The 16,739-nt window shown below is 41.7% G+C and overlaps 3 protein-coding genes across 12 annotated transcripts in view; all 3 read right to left on the minus strand.

The window, feature by feature from the left end:
• The window catches only part of fgfrl1a (fibroblast growth factor receptor like 1a), a 33,435-nt gene extending 25,344 nt beyond the window's left edge, over positions 1-8,091 (minus strand). The window contains exons 1-3 of one of the 2 annotated variants that reach the window (XM_084708984.1): positions 7,866-8,091; positions 7,640-7,708; positions 6,856-6,951 (exon numbers count right to left, since the gene is read on the minus strand). In XM_084708984.1, the coding sequence (XP_084565110.1) occupies positions 6,856-6,919 (64 nt within the window). In that variant the 5' untranslated portion in view covers positions 6,920-6,951; positions 7,640-7,708; positions 7,866-8,091. Of the gene's footprint in view, positions 1-6,855; positions 6,952-7,639; positions 7,709-7,838 lie in introns of both variants that reach the window. The other variant, XM_084708906.1, reaches the window with a different exon arrangement.
• A 772-nt stretch (positions 8,092-8,863) lies between these two features.
• rnf4 (ring finger protein 4) lies at positions 8,864-12,725 on the minus strand. Of its 9 annotated transcripts, none has more exons than XM_084709474.1 (8): positions 12,610-12,725; positions 11,386-11,499; positions 11,062-11,200; positions 10,626-10,708; positions 10,392-10,404; positions 10,018-10,144; positions 9,877-9,928; positions 8,864-9,699 (listed from the first exon to the last, which is right to left on the minus strand). In XM_084709474.1, the coding sequence occupies exons 2-8, from the start codon at positions 11,395-11,397 to the stop codon at positions 9,550-9,552; spliced, it is 576 nt and encodes a 191-aa protein (XP_084565600.1). In that variant the 5' UTR covers positions 11,398-11,499; positions 12,610-12,725; the 3' UTR covers positions 8,864-9,549. The 9 variants fall into 9 exon arrangements, with proteins under 9 accessions (XP_084565600.1, XP_084565476.1, XP_084565533.1 ...); XM_084709350.1 differs by having other exon boundaries at positions 10,018-10,168; XM_084709407.1 differs by lacking the exon at positions 12,610-12,725 and adding an exon at positions 11,976-11,996 and having other exon boundaries at positions 10,018-10,168.
• Positions 12,726-13,143: 418 nt separating this feature from the next.
• selenot2 (selenoprotein T, 2) lies at positions 13,144-16,635 on the minus strand. Its single transcript, XM_084709244.1, has 6 exons — positions 16,301-16,635; positions 15,606-15,716; positions 15,343-15,469; positions 15,154-15,241; positions 14,537-14,688; positions 13,144-14,400 (listed from the first exon to the last, which is right to left on the minus strand). The coding sequence occupies exons 1-5, from the start codon at positions 16,510-16,512 to the stop codon at positions 14,567-14,569; spliced, it is 660 nt and encodes a 219-aa protein (XP_084565370.1). The 5' UTR covers positions 16,513-16,635; the 3' UTR covers positions 13,144-14,400; positions 14,537-14,566.
• Between the last annotated feature and the right edge of the window lie 104 nt (positions 16,636-16,739).

Consider the following 16,739-nt stretch of genomic DNA (forward strand, 5'->3'; position numbering starts at 1 on the left):
CCACACTATCTTCATTTTTTCACGTCGTTATTTTGTTCTTCAGTCAGTTTGACAATATGACCTTCAAATGCATAATGCAACCCTTCTGTCTGCTTCTTTCTCAAGAAGCTTTTTCGTTTTTTTGCCATTAATACTCCAATTGATAATTATTAGTATAAGATTATAGGGCTTCAGAATGTTTTGCCAGTAATAAAGGTTACAGCTTCAATACCAAAAAAGATTCAATGTGCAATGCATAAGAGATTTTCATAGACATTAATAATTAGAATGAAATGGATCTAAAAAATGTAACCTGTAAAGTACTTTAAAATTATTTTGACTGTTTTTGCTGTATAATAATAGAAAACGTACATCCTACTCCAGAAGAATGTATACCATTTTCTGTTTCTAAGCATACTTCTTAAAAGTATATCAAAAGTGAACTCTTTTCTTAGTATACTTCTTACAAAAGTGAGCTATTTTCAAAGCATACTTAAAAGTATATCAAAAGTGAACTAAAAGTGTACTATCCATATTTTAGTATACTTACAGTATACTTTAACATACTTCTTTTTTGTAAGGGGAAGGAAACCTATCCTGACTAATAACCACTTGTTTTGTCAAACATCCATTCATCATAACACCTGTCTTTCTGGAGGGAACTGATTTTTTTTTTTTTATTTATACAAAAAAACATTTTGCAATACAGCCTGGAACAGAAAAAAAAAAATATTCAAGGAAAAGAGTTCTAAGCCCAAAGCCAAGAACCTGATGGAGGTTTTTTTTTTTGAGCATTTTCCCAGAGGTTATAAAGTCTTTTAATGGTAGAAAACTTGGGCCGGAATGACAATTATCCAGATGTACTGGCCAGGAGAGAGAGGTGATTAAAACTGCAGCATAAGTAGCCGAGCTAGCTAATTCCCAGGCCTGGGTTGAAAAGAGATGGAGGAAAGGAGGGAGGATGGGTGGGAGAAAGAAAAGGGCAGCTGGGGCAGAAAAGTGTGCTAAAGGCCACAAGTAGTATTCCAGCTCTACATCTCTGGAGGCTCTGGGCTGTTTCTTAGGAGGGAGCTAAAAACGACCATCCCCAGAGGCCTTCCCACTTTCCAGCTGCAGTAGAAAGAGAAAGAGAAAGAGGAAGAGAGACAGAGAGAAACAGAAAGAAAGAGCGACTGAGAGAAAGACAGATACAGGTTAAATCCTCCATACGTTTCATCTTAGTGGTGAAACACATTTCCTTCACACTGTGTGTCTGAACGGAAACGAGGAGCAGCTGAAAGTTCCAGCGTATGTTTGCGCTGTGATCAAGGCGGTTAATGAGTAACAACGGCTGCCTCCAGTGCCGTGATAGTGTCCGATCCAGACCCCCCAGCCATACCTCCCCAAGGGTCTTATCTGAGAGGCAGGGCGCTAGACACACACAAATCCTCCCTCCCATTCCCTGTTTCTTATTGGCTGACACCACAACCACCTGCCCCAGTCGTATCCACTAATCAGAGGTCAATATTTGATGTGAAGGAGCCTGCCCATTGCTGCCCAGACAGACCAAGCAAACATTGAGCGCCTAGAGGTCTGGGTCACTCAAGTTGACATGAATGAAAGCAATCTGGAATGGCACAAATTACATTGTAGCTGCTCTAGAAGATGCTGTTTAAAATGTACCTGTAAAACAACTTGATCCAAAATGTGCAGTGCAAGTTAATCAGACAGGCATTTCAGCAGAGTTCCTGGTAAAAGTTTGTTTTCTGGAGGAGGTAAATGTATGCTGCCCTGTCTCGTATCCACCTGTGGGTTTCTGGTTCACTGGGTAGAGAATCCAGCATTCCTCCTTTTTACCCTTCTCACATAGAAACACACACATACACACTCACACGCACACAAACACACCGCTTGTATGACTTCCCTCCCACATTCCACACCCAGTCTCAGCCATGACTAACTCCATTTGTTCACCTCAGGTCTCTGTCTTTGTCAGATAAGGTCTCATCTAAAACCTCAGTCTGAGTAGGTCAAACTGGCCCAAATGCTGCACATTCATGCCATCACACACGCAAAGACGATTTCGGGCTGCCAACCCACCATTGCTAAGTATAAAGAACCCAGGCCGACTCGGAGGGTGACGTGTTTGCAGTTGGGAGGGATACAAGACAAGGACTCGTTGCAAATCGGGCTGTTTTGGGAGGAACAGTTGTGATTGGCCGTCAAATGTGGAACCAAAAGAAATCCTTCCTGTCTGCTCAGCGATGCCATGAACACCTCTTGTCATGTGACGTCATCAAACCAATGTGGAACTTGGAGACATGGATCACTGCAGTGGTAAACAGGTCCTGACACCCAATTGTTGCATACACATAACACTGTTGGTATTGAGGAGCTCGTGTGCATGGTATGCATGCACCACATGTGTATACTGCAGGACCAGGGCCCACTGAAGTCTCCACTGAAGTCCCCCCTCTCCCCCCACCTGGCCCCTTACAGCGGGCAGACAATCCCAGAATATCTGCCCCAATGAATCAGTCATCATGCCACTTGTACCTGTCAGAGAGGGCTAAATCCCTCCCCCTAAGTCCGTGGTTCCCTCTTCTGAGCGAGTCTGTCGTCTGTGTAGGATCACCAATTTCCTACACACACGCACGGGGACACACACACACACACACACACACACACGCTATCCTTTCTGCTAGTCGACTTCTCTTTTGTCGCCACACGTTTCTGGGTCCCTGTGTGTCCCTAAATCACACACAAACACATGCCTACTCCTATATGGCTAAAGCCTTGATTTTCTGGTCTTTCCAAACCCACCCCCACATCTCTCACACTCCATCCACATTCCTAATGCAGTGTGGATTCCACCGCGACAGCTGCGACCGTGAAGAAATGGTATGCTTCCAATGTATGTTTTACAGAGCATGTGGGTCTGTCTGATTGTTCGTGTCACACTTTTGTTTCGTTTAATTGTCTGTGCCCCACGGACACTACATGACCACAGGAAAATCCTGTGCACAAAAAAAAGATTTAGATTTATAAATATGGCGAAGCTGTCCAAGTTATCCATCAGTCAGATGAAGGTAACATACCCCATCAATGTGCACTGGGAGAGCAAGTCTGTAAAGGTTGAAGACCTGAAACACCTGAAAGTACTTTTTTGTCTTTTTTTTAATCCAGATTGTGTCACTATATCAACCACATTCATTTATCTATTCAGAGGGCGCCAGCAAATGGTCCAAAGTTCTCCTTTTACGCATGTCAACATGTGGAAAGTTGAGTACACAAGGTTTATGAAAGAATCCCTTGGACTTGTCTGTCATTCACATTAGCATCAAACAGCCCAACTAAGCCATCCAGACACTTTACTACCTCAATAATGACTGTTTAGAGAGGATACGGCCCACCTTTGACCCACAAACCATAGAAAGCACCTCTGGAGATTGATTGGACCAGGATGTTCATGAAGACTTCTCTACAGGGGCATGGTGTCCTGCCACACACTACTATGGAAAATGTTTACTTTTAGATATTATCATAAACGGACAAAATAAAATGCATTAGCTGTGCTCCAGGGACAGGAGGCCTATTATTATATGCCTGTGAGTGACATCATAGTGGAAATATTAGTCCCAAGGATGAGAGTGAGAATGTCAACATGTCAGTGGTTTAACTGTTCAGAGAGAAGAACAGAGGTCCTAGGAGATAAGAGATTCACTTAAAAACACGTCAGTACCTTGGTGGATTTCAGTCCAGCATTCAGTACACCCCCACACACACCCATGCACACACACACACACACACACTTACGCATGCACACATGCTAATTCTCATACACACCCGCACCCACACAGCTGTTCCAGAGGCACAGGCCCCAACACAAACTGACACGCCAAATCCAAAAGAAAACAAGAGGAGCTGTCTCCAGTCCGGTGGATCATCTTTCAACATCTCATTTGTAACGTGACCAGGCAAACAGCTGGGGGGAGAGGGATGGAGGGAGGCAGAAGCAGGTTGGGGGAGGCAGATAGCACATATCAAGACAGACAAGTGAAAGAGAAGGGGATAAAGAGAGGGAATGCGGAGTGGAACGGTAAGTAGTGGGAAGAGGCAGGAGAGAAGGATGTGTTGTTGTGGGGGGGGCGGGGGGGGGCACGTGCACACTCCCTGACCCAACCTGGGCCTCTCCTCTGACCTCTGACCCCTGCTCCATAGGACTGCCCAAACACAGGCCCCAGGCTCCACAATACACTATTGTGTTTTCATTGCCAGCGGTACCACTGGGTGTTCATGGTTGTGTTTTTAGTGTGTGTGTGTGTATTTGTTATAGAAACGTTGCTCTATTTGTGGGTAGAATTGGGTAGGAGGAATTGGCAAATGACGATATGCACACCATCATTTACATGTATTTACAAAACAGAGATAGACACACCTGTAACACACACACACACACACACACACACACAAAGACAGGGGGCAGAACCCCTAAACTCCCAAAATGGCTTAATAGAGTCATTTTGACATCCATTACATCTTCTGAAGCTAATGTTTACTTTGTTTGAACTGACAAACAGGACCAATAAACTCTTTGGAATCTCCTCTCCAAATCCCAATTTTTCCAAATCATCAACCATCTACCTTTACTAACGAACTGCCCCCGGCCCAATATAATTACCTCCTGTCCCATTCAGATTCATTACTTGGGAATGTTTTAGTGCTGGGAGGCTAACAAGGCTCGGTGTTACTAGGTAGGTGAATCAACACCATTTGACATGTTAATATCCAAATCAGGTCATCAGTATCTACCACAGTTAGATGCACTATTTTTGCATTTTTCACATTCACATTCACTTTTTTCTAGAACTTCACCTGAAGTATTTGGGACAGTGTTGTTCTTCATACAAGAACAGCAGCTATGTGGCCTTAGAGAACGCCAGTAGGTCAGATGGGTTTCGCCAACACCCTTTCTTAAACTTGACACATCTCGTGTCTGACAGAAAGCAAGCAGTAAACAACTAGGATGCGAGGAAAGGGAGCGAGCGATGGAAAGAGACACGCGTGCTCCTCCCCCTGAAGCCTTTCGGTCCTGGACTGAGAGGACAGAGAGGTTGTTGGATGAGCTACGTGATCACTCTGTTGTGTACATTAAGGCGCTGTTTACAGCATGCTTCCATGTGAGTGTTTACTGCACAGAGACAAGGCCAGATGTCTCAACTCGACTGGGGCTTTGAACATCTGCCTGTCCATGACACATCAGCCGTGTGCTACTGGGTGGTCTTTGTTCTGACAAATTCAATAGGGCCTTGCAGTGTAAGAACACACATTTCGCATACCCCCCCCCCCCCGCCCTCTCCACACAAACACACACACACACACACTTTCAACCTCATTCTTTATCAGTCTTTTCCTTATCTTCTCCTCTCTATCCTCCCCCCTGGATCCTTTCAATCTTTCCACCCCTTAACCTCCATACAACCCTATTCCCTGTTCTCCATCTCTCTATCCAACCATGCATCTACATAGCTGTCTCTAGAGTCTGAAGCTAACGCTTGTGGTGTTTAGTCTACCATCTGTTGAACACGAAGCCTGGGTTTAATATGCTTCCGCAACTTGTTGTGTATGTCATCGCAGGGTACTGACGGTATCTATGTATATTATTCCAGAAGTGTGACTAGTATGATTAACCCTTATAAGGACTCTTAATCACGCTTGTCCTGCATGTCACTCCTCTTGCTTAAGTGCTGATATTGTGCAACTACACCAATTTTTTTTATAAAATTGTCTTTTGTGGTTCAATTAGATGCGCAAACGTAATTGGCGCAAGGCCTGTATGAAATTGTTCCACTTCCAACACTCGTCACTTTACTGAGCTACAAAGCTCAGTTCTAGGCTAATCTTCCAGCTGTCCAGACCAAGGTGATCAGGGGTGGACTATTGCACAAGGCTAAGCTGTCCAGTTCATGTGCCTCTTTGGCAGGCAACTGCCTACAGGGCCGAATCCTGCTGCCGCGCACAGCGGAAAATATTTGTCATCTCACGTGATGTTCATGCATACCCCTAGTACCAAAGACACACCAGTCAGGAATGGGAACACTGCGAGAAATACCCCCATCACTCCCAAAATGTTTTGGTTTACTACCACCCTACAATTCCCTGCTCTCTCTGTATCCATTACCAGCAGTCTACAATCCTTGAAATGGCTTTACTGAAGGGAAGCTGGTTTCACAATCTGTGTCTGAAAAAAAAAAAAAAAGTCAAAACCATCCATTTGTCAAGAGAGTCTTGATAAGGTTACCACTGATTTGTTGTTGAGTTGTTATCTTGGATCTACATTACTCTCCTCAGAATGGCTCCATCTCTGGGCTATGTGAGGACATAAACTATGTCCTCAGATTATCTGATTACTCAGAAAGCTAATCTAGAGAGCCAGTCTTGGTATCTGTGATACTTGTTTGCTTTTCTCTAAACCAAATTAAGTCTGTCTCTCTCTATGTGCAACACTGTGGCATTGCACAGCAAACAAATATAATGAGCTAACCTAAGAATTCTGTTGCTCTTTATGTGTTGTGTGTTGACATGTAGTCTAGCGCCTGTGTAGTGTTTGGCTTGTGAGGGACTGTGAATGGAGCTTTGTTAAGATCCCTCATAGATCTGATCTGGCCAAACAGGGAAAGGATGGGCGTCGTATGTCCCCCAGCATGCATTGTAGGTCGATGTTGTGTCTGAGCAAGAGTCAACCTATATCGTGGTCCTTGTCGGAACACAACTGTTGCTTTCTTTTCCAGTGGTTATGGTGAAATCGTGGCATAGTTTGGGCTAATGTGATAACAAAGAGGTGCACAGATCTTTCTTAAATGTGTATCAGTCTTCGGAGCATTTTTCTCTACTCACCCCTGGCACAGTTCGTCAATAAGATTATCTCAAAAACCAGCAAGCCAATACATAAGAACCTCATTCTGTTCCAATGATTGACGTCAATGTTGCAACCTGCGAGATAAAATACACATTGGAGACATGTGAGATCACTTGTCAAGTTGTCAATGTTTAAATCACTCTACTGGGAAAGTTATAGACCACATTTAGGTCAAAGTACCATAACATGGGACGTTTTTCATTTAACAGATTTAATAGACACCTGTCCAAACTGTCCAAAAGGAGATTTTCGTGACATTTTAATTGTGAGCTAGTTTATTTTGTGTTCATTTATTTCTAGTTATGTCAGTCTTTCTGCAGTTTTCAACAAGATTACATCTAAATAATCACTGAAACATCCCGCCAAATTTTACTTTATCATCCACCTGCTTTCTATAGCCTGATTGTTCTTAGGGGTCATGCCAGACAAGTCATAATTAATAATTTGATTTCAGTAAGTTAGCCTATTACTGCGAAACATACAGAATTATTCAATCTCAGCTATTTTACATTGTACAGTGGTTAAATTATGCAAATTAAATTATAAGACTGGCATAATATACAACCTTCCAAAGTTAACGCCTCAAAAGTTGTGCATACAAAACTTACAAATCTTTGTTAATTAAAAAAAAAGTTAAAAGACATTTTCTGCTGGTGGTTTCCTTTCGCAGTCGTTGTATAATTTTCTACATGCAAGACCTACCTAATAAAATCGGATTGAACATCAGTTTGGTTCCATCTCCAATATAATTTAGCAACTTACCTGAAACTTCTAGCAGCAATTATTTGTCTTCGATCTGTTTCCCAATGAAGTATCAAACCACATGCTTTTCTGTATTTAAAAAAACCCAGGAATCAATATTCAGTCATTTTTTTCACGCGGCCAATGCAAACCCAAATAGTCCATGAATAGGGAAGTCTGGCGATAACATAAATATCAGACACGAGCGACCAAAACTAACTTGGGTATTTTGAATGACAGTCCTCACATTAGCCGCTCGTTGGAGCTCAACACATCAGACCAGACCGGGCGTGCGTGCAGATAAAAATGCGAAAATCCGCATAAAAAAAGAATCGTCCTTTACTCTATTTTAAAAGGCAATATCTATTTCACAATCTCCGCCTGGAATCACAAAGTAAGTATATTTATTTGTGCTATGACACTTTGGCGTCCAGTAACAGACCGCGAGGCAAGAAACAGTTGCGATGACGGTCCGTCCCAGCTCAGAACTTTTGCCCAATCAGAGTCGGCCAGTAGCTAACAAATGTAAGGAATTAACTGTATCGTTTTAGCCGTAGGCCTACCCATTTGGTAACATCCTGGCTCTCCTTCTGGTCTTTAGAGGATGCAAATGGTTCCTTACAGGAATAAGGAAAATATTAAATCATAATAAACTCACGAATTAACAATTATTTTTAGTATTAAGATACATGCCTACCCTAAATAAACCACATGTTACTGTTAAGAACATGGAGAAAAATTAGTCAATGTAGTAGAAACTGCAATGCCGTAAATGATTGGATTATGTAAACTACTAATACAATAAAGATATGGCTTCAATCAGGTTTAATTCACAATTAATTTGTAAAGACATAACGATGATACTTGTCTAGCGATGATAATGCTAGATTTTCTTCAACACATTTCATGCCTTTACCCAAATCAGTAAATAAACATATTGCAGTCTCCTTTCTATTTTTAACATGGGAAGGTATGCTTTTACAGATTGTTTTGTTATTTCTAAAGAGATTCAAATGATCAATAGTAGGATGCAATGCTGCCCCCTTGTGGATATTTGATTAAACAAACAAGAATACCTTGCTTGTACCCCCTAGGTTCAAGAAATGACCTACACTCTTAGTAATCAGATGATTCAGGAGAAAAGCCCTTTGAGAAGAAGTAAACCACAATTTACTTTTTTAGAGATAGGACTCTTGTAGGCCTAAACCAGTCAAGCAGGGGATAAGTATAACCAACATGTTGCAATTTTACAATGAAAAATGTGACATTTTATTGAAGATGGACGATATCGTAGGCGATACATTTGTTTAGATTCACTTATTCAACAATATATACAATACATACAACATTATTTACAGCAGCAACAATGTTTTCACAACCCAAGCCTCACTTGCATCTAACTTTTCATCTGCAGTAAGACCCATTTTCCACATAACTTAAACACTTGGTCTAAATGTGGATTTCCTCAAAGTGATGGAAGTAAATATGAAAGATTTAGCCCATTATTTCCAAATGATATTATAGCTCAACATTTGAGGTATGTAGCCAAAGGTCACAATTGCCCCTTTACTGGTTGCTTCAGAACTAAAAAATGTAATTAAATTAAACATTGTATGACTGTGTGCCTGCATCAGAATGTTTTGCTCATGCTACTTAACATCGCAGAGGTAGACAAAAGCTGTGTAACATCAACCAGAGGCGTGTATGTATGTGTGTGTGTGTGTGTGTGTGGGGGGGGGGGTGTATGAGGTGAATCTATAGGCTGGTTTAGGCTCTGGTGTCGTACTGAGTAAAGTAATTTTTGAAACCTCTTTTTGTCCTTTAGGCTAAACCCAGCTCAGATGTAATCTTATGATTGCTCTCAACAACACAGTACTCAATTAAATGTAATTTGACACAAGTTTGCTAAATGAAAATATATGGTGGTGTTGTCAGATGTATATGGGGTGATATTGCTTATGGGTCAGTTTCTTTCTACAGGTGGGACAGGTGTGGGATCTGGTCAGTGAATCACGGAGGCACTGGCTACAGAAGAGATGACCACACTTAGTGGAGACCACCAGTCTCCCACTCTCAATGATCTGCAGAGGAGGGTACAATTAGATATTGTAGACATACAATAAGTGATATTACTCAATATTAGACATTTGTTATTTACCGTCTTTGGCTAGAATTACATTTATACAAGACAGTAAAAATGATCGAACATTGCTTCACTTGAACACACCCCAACTCTAACAAACATGAGTAATTCTTACCTCTCCATAAGTGTCCATACACACTGGGCAGCTGACAGTTCCAGGGGTAGACCTAAGAAACACAAGACACCATCAAGGGGCGTGTCCAGCAGCAGCAAACCCAGTCGCAGCACGTTAAACAGACGGGAGGGTGGTAAGCACCTGGCTCTGCTGCTAGCCTGAAGGGAAGAGAGCACAGCCGCATTGAGGGCCGCGTTGGTGTCCTCCTCCTCCTCGTCGCTACTGAGCACGTAGCTCTCGCTGTCGAGCGCACGCCGGCTGTGAGGGCCTGCGGAGAGGGAAAGAACCGGAGCTAAGTAGAGAGAGAGAGAAAGAGGAGAGAAAACGAGAGACACAAATCAGACACAGTCAAGAGGAAGGCTAATAGAGAGAGAGAGAGAGAGAAAGAGAGAGAGAGAAAGAGAGAGAGAGAGAGAGCGGGTCGAACGTGTTAGGAGAGATGCCTGATGTTGTGAATAATGCTTCCACACTACACCAAGAGTGCCACTACAAAACCAACATGTGCATTGACTAACCTTCATCTACTACCTGGTTATCCAATTCCGCAGTAACATGATGGGGAAAGAGAACACAAAAATACACTCAGAAAACTCCTGTTTTTTAACAAATTCTTGTATACAGTCCTGCAAATTGTACATATTTTCTGAATGCAATACCTAAGGTCAAGTTAGCCTGTAGGTCCTTGTGCTACATTCAGTGTCACAAAAAGCTTTCTTAGCCCATCTGAGAGTTCCCAGAGGCAGGCTTACCACCACAGAGTCATTGTTGGTCAGGTCCACCACGGCCGCTGGCTCAGAGCCCTCACAGGTAAGGTCCACCACGTCTTCTTCACCTGCAGACAAGACACCCCTCTCAAACTTCACACTTACCGAGAAAATGTCTCTCATTTGCAAACCTCGCACTCCAAGGTTGGTTTAGACTGGCGAACTACTGCTCTTCCTGCTAATCCTCCTCCTCATCCACAGATAAGATATATATATATAAAAAAAAAAAGTAAAAGCCAGTCCACAATTGATTATTACTCTTCTAAAAAGCCATTAGATCAGAGAATTTCGAGATAACGATGGAGATCTGAGAAATCTGGGATAGATATTAGAGATCTAATGGTTATCAATATTTGATAAGCTACTGACCTATTCAGACTGACATGGACAGGACTAGGAAGTGACTGTTGGTAATACGCACTGCTTGCTCTGCTGCTTTCGGCAACATCCATGGTCTCGCTCGGGTCTGGAGCAGAAGCTGCTAGCACGCTACCCGTCCGGCTCGTCTTAGCGTTGCTTCTGGAACTAGATGGAGTTGCGTTCCTTCTTTTTCTTTGAGTCTGCATGAAACCAAAAGCAGGGAGAGACTAGTCTCTGTTTGCTGGACAATGACTTTGAATTTAAACATAGCCACAATTAGGCATGGTCGTCTCAGTCAACAAGTAAACTGAAGGTCTGTGAGTAAGAAAGAGGTGGCGAGAATGAGTGATTGTCATATGTACATTAAGATAATGTACAGACTTACTGTACTGCTCATGTTGCAGAGAGAAAATCAAATCTTGCAAAGAGTCATGAAGATCAGAATGACACGCTGAGAGATAAACATCCACTTCAATTTCTTTGCAATCTACCTAGATCCCTGTGAAGAGAGGAGGAAAGTTCAAATATACCCAATAATGACTTCTGTAGGCTAGCTAGACTACTTTGGAAGTGGCAGTTAAAACCGTCAATGAGCTGTACAGTAGCATTATCTTTCTAGCTAGTTTACTGTAATCTATTTAAGCAGTCAATCTGTAATATTGGTGTCAAAAAGGCTAATGACTAGCTAATGTTTTAGTCGAAGTCATTTTACAAAAGGAACTTGTTGGTTACTCTAAACCGACCATGTATTGAAAACTGTGTACTGATACAGTAGCTACTGTCGCCAATAATCTTACATCAAGCTACTACAGTACTAGTCTAATATGGTGACAATTCTCATTTAGTACCATTATGGCTGGAGGATATTAGCTTGATCAACTAGCAAGCAATATTTACCATCAGCTATAAACGTCAAACAAACACCCAATTAAAACAAGACAAGAAACAAAATACATTCAAATATAGCTCGACTACCTCTAGCTAGCATTCCACTGGAAACAAAAAATGCATCCGCTAGAGTTAACACTAGTAGCTACCAAATTGGACGAGCCTTTTAATTTAGGTCGTTAGCCTAACTACAGCTAACAGCCGAATTGACCTAAGCAAGCTAGAAGGGTGTCAAATGGTTAGCTAGTTAGTTCGTTGGCTAGTTAGTGACACAAAGAGACTGCCAACGTCGGTTTACTAGTAGTAGCTAGCCTAGCTGCCTGGACTTCCTGGTCAAAATGGCTCGGTCGATAACCTGCTAGACTAACTGCTACAACAACAAACAGTAACAAAGCCAAGTCAATAGGAAAGCTACCAAACACTGGTACAAGCTAGATGGCATGCAAGCGAATTTCAGTCATATTATTAGACTAGCTGCTTCTGTAGTACCGTAGATAGGTTAGCTAGCCTATGTATTAGCATAACTAGCTAGCTCCAGTAGTTACTAGCTAACAAACAACATCGAAATTTTACCAAAGCAGACTGCAGAGATGGTCTACAGTACGTCTACAGCCTAAGTAGGTAAACAAGTTAAATTCCACATATCCATAAATGTATATAGTTATGTGTATATATAACTAGTTAGCTTGCTTATAGACATTTGACAACACATATCAACTACCTTAGCTTTCCTTAGCTAAGTCGGCTAGCTAACCAGTCAAGTCCTTGTTTCTAGAGAATAGCGGCTCTGATAGCGCTAGACATTCTCTGGCTCTAGTGAGGTCTTCTTCTGTTGAGTTTATGGCAGATAGCAACCAACATTTATGAAGTGCCGCGACCTAGTGTTTGGGAGTGTCTGGGCCTTGATTTTCTTAACTTTCATTTTTGTGATTTCTTTTAATTTTTTACATTGAAATAAATTCATATTTCAATTTATAAGAGGTGAATTCAAAACCAATAATTTTGATGGTGTTTAAATGTCAATGTAAAGTATAAAGCTATGCCTTTTAAAATTCAAAACATGTCTCTGATTTGCTTCCATAGTGGCCTTTTCACTACATTATGGTATTTGACGCCGGAGGGTGCACACCCCCCCCCCCCCCCTCACACACACACATATATAAATAAATACATTTAGATGGTAATAGATACTGCACAAAACAGTGAATACAAACCTAATTACAAATAATTTACAAATCAAAAAGTAGATATGCTGTATCATTGAGAATGTTTATTAAGTTAAATGGTTAAAGATCTAATCCTTGAGATATAGCTCCACACTTTTTGAATTGATACAAAAACAAGCACACCAGCATCAAGGGCACTTTCTCATGCCCCATGGAACAATAAGTGCAACAGATAGTCAAACTCAATGGGAGGAGTTTTTTTTAACTCAGTACCATACAAGTTAATTCAGTTTGCAGTTTCATTCATACCAAGCATTACTACTGAAAATAGAACAGACGAAAGAACCAGTTAAAGTAGAGGTAAGAAACTGTTCACCAAGATTCATGTTCTCCCACAGAAATGAAAACAAAACCATTGGTTACTGACCACTTGAACAATTATTTAAGCTGCACACAAAGCTAAGCACAATCAAACATAGCATTTCTACCCTTCAGCTCCAACAGAACTGATTTTGTAAACTCACACAGGACAGAACCAATACAATCCCAATCCTCCTGCAGTACCCACAAGTAAGGAATAAGACTTCCCTGCTTTCCAATTCTCCATCCATTTTCATTCGGTGCACATTGAAGAATGCATAGGATTGATCTGAGCATTAAAATTCAGACCAATGCTGGACATTCAAATCAGATTAGTGTAGACTTGAGAACCTGTTGGGAGAAAGGGGTGGAAAACTGGTATGTAGGGAGGATGGGTGTTTGACATAGAGCAGTTAACCTGAAAACAACCCAATACAAAATACATTGCATACAGCAGTGTAAAACCATCAATTACCTTGTTACCCTTACCATCTATAGCCTGGAGGGTCAAACACACACATATATTACTGACAGTTACCTCTAAAACCTTTGTTTCCCCTAAAATAAATGAATGATGCTGTCTCAGTAGACCAGGACTGAAAACTTATTTCAAACATTTGAAACATGCAGTATCTCGATTTAGCTGGACTTACAGGTGCTTATAAGTTGGGCACTCAAGTTTAAGATATATTACTCTTGAGAAGCTAAATCAAAGAGTGTTACAAACTTCATGTATATGAAACATGTTTTTCTCTGAAGTGTGATCTCTTGGCATCCAATTCAGCACGTGGATGGAGAGTGATGGTGGAGTGCTTGTTGAGACTGCGGCCATAAGGTCAAATGCCAGTTCCATAGGCAGAGGGAGAGTGGGGTGATGGTGGGGACATCCAGCCTGGTCTCACAGACAGCTGCTTGCAGACTAGGCCTTCATAAACACCAACAGACACTGTTCCACTGACCCAGGACACTAACACAAGCCCGCAAACCTGAGGGAGCAGATGTATAGATGGGGAAGGCTGTTAGTTATGTATAGAAATCAGATGGTTCAACAAAGTCCTTTTCGTGTACATTCCTAGTGTAAATGCTGGCTATATTGCTTCAGTAATGAAGGGTTTCTAGTACCTGCAAACCTTAACGTTAACGCCAGCATAACTACGGGGAGGGGAAGGTGATCTTATCCACTTGGCTCATCTTCATGTGGTTGTCCAGGATCTGGAAAAGTTCCTGGATGTTGGGAACATTGCCTGACTGCAATTTGGACCAGATTGGAACATCTACAGGAGGTACAGAAAATGAAAACCTGTTAATGGATGAGGTTAAATGGCACGTGTTTCCCTGTGTGTTGTCTGCATTAAACTGTTTTGTAAATAGTTTTATACATGTGTATTACCCATGTGTGTCACGCATTAAATTGTTTTGTACATAGTATGTATCACTCCGTGATTTAACCTAGTGTTTTACCCCATGTGAAACCCAGTGTATATTTAGCAATGGGCATTTGTTTTGTATCTCTTTTCTTTGTATATTGCGTATGAAGTATTGGTAAACAGTTTTTAATTTAATTTTGATTTCTTGTTCCTATTTCTTAGTCTTTCCTGCTGCAATACAGCAATCTCCCCTAGGGGATCAATAAAGTATCTTCTACCACTAATAAGTGTGATCTAACATATTGGAAAATTCAACTTCTATATCAAAAATCCGAAAGGTGCTATTTAATTCTGGTCTGCTATTGAACTGACCGTTGAGTGTGATCTCAAATGCTCCAGTGGACAAGAAGTGGGTCTCCAACATGTTACTAAGGAAGAAGGTCATAAGGCAGGAGAAAATCTGGAAGATATGTATACACATTAGACATATACGTGTAATATATTGCAGAATTCAACCTCCTATGTAAAACAGTAGGGTTCAGGAGTTCACAATGGCTGCACCTTGTTTTCCTGACTCCAGATCCAAGCTCGAGGAGTATCCCAACCTAACATGGGGAAAGGGTTCTGCCCACTCACAATAAGTGCTATGGCTAGGAGTTTGAAGTAGGAAGCAAAGGTCCCGACATACCTGTAGAAACACAAAAACAAAAAGACCACAACATTAGCAGGGGCACCGCACTGGACAGCATGGACTCACTTGTAAAGCCCAAATATCAAGCTCTGACAATGAGAATCCATTTCCCAGCGATAATGATTACACTTACTTGTTGAAGGTTGTTGGAGGGTAGTTTTCTCCCTCAATATGGATGTCCGGGTACAACTGGGTGATGGACCGGGAATACTCCTGGAACACCTTGCTGTACCCTCAAGAGATACTACAAGAAACAAGCAGATACAAACAAGACTCAACATGTCAGGATGCCCTTTACTTAAGATGACGCTTCAATGCACGAGAACTATACCGGTCTGTGTGAATATTCACGGTGTAAATCTTTTTTGTTACACTGTCGACTAGCTGGATTAGCGTAGAGCTACTTAATGCTCTTTCGTATAGCTAGCTAGGTCCACATCACAGCCTCGTATCACGCCTAGTAGTAGTAGTTGGGGGGCTAGCTCTTAAGCTCCCTTATGGTATTGAGATATATATGGTTAGGTAACATTGAACTAGTGTGCTAGCTAGCATGAACCTTTTACAAAATTCAAATTCGAGTGTTTAGCTAGCGAACAATGCTAACGTAAGCGCTCGCCACCGTAATTTACTGTAGCTAGGCTAACTAGCCTAGTTAGATAGCTAGTTCAAGTAAGCTACTAGCTAGCACTGTAGTGTACTACAGATAGCTAGCCATCTTGTTCAAACTAGCAAGTATGGTACTGTACATGAGCTATCCATTGAAACCGAGTAGCTGTACACTTTACCTTAGCTAACACTAGCTAGGTTGTAAAATGTTTACAAGCTTACCAATATTGAAATTTAAGCACAGGCCCAGTGTAGAGACTATGCTTGCCCGGCTTCTGTGAGTCGACATCGCGCAAGCTTTCACCCGACACATCCAGGCTGCCAGGGGCCTGATGCTGAGTCATCATGTTCCTGCCAACATAAATGTCTCGTACCGTGACAACTGTAAACAGCAGCACTGCTGTCAAAATGCCCGTTTGACTATACTCGGCCATGTCCAGTGCCAGGGACAGGCGTCCCGTATCACACACCTAAAATTCTCAAGACAACTCAGACACCTGCCAAACGACTGCCTTTCTGCCGACCGCTTACCCTAGCAAGTTAGCCACAGGCTTAACATAACCATCCAGGGTTGCCAGTTTTGAAAGTAGTATCCCCCCATTTTAGCCATCGCGTGATTGACACATGATGACTAAGATTGATCAATTAAGTATAGGTTGTG

The sequence above is a fragment of the Hypomesus nipponensis genome, chromosome 1, assembly GCF_054491055.1.
Source record: "Hypomesus nipponensis isolate SF chromosome 1, ASM5449105v1, whole genome shotgun sequence".
Lineage (NCBI taxonomy): Eukaryota > Metazoa > Chordata > Actinopteri > Osmeriformes > Osmeridae > Hypomesus > Hypomesus nipponensis.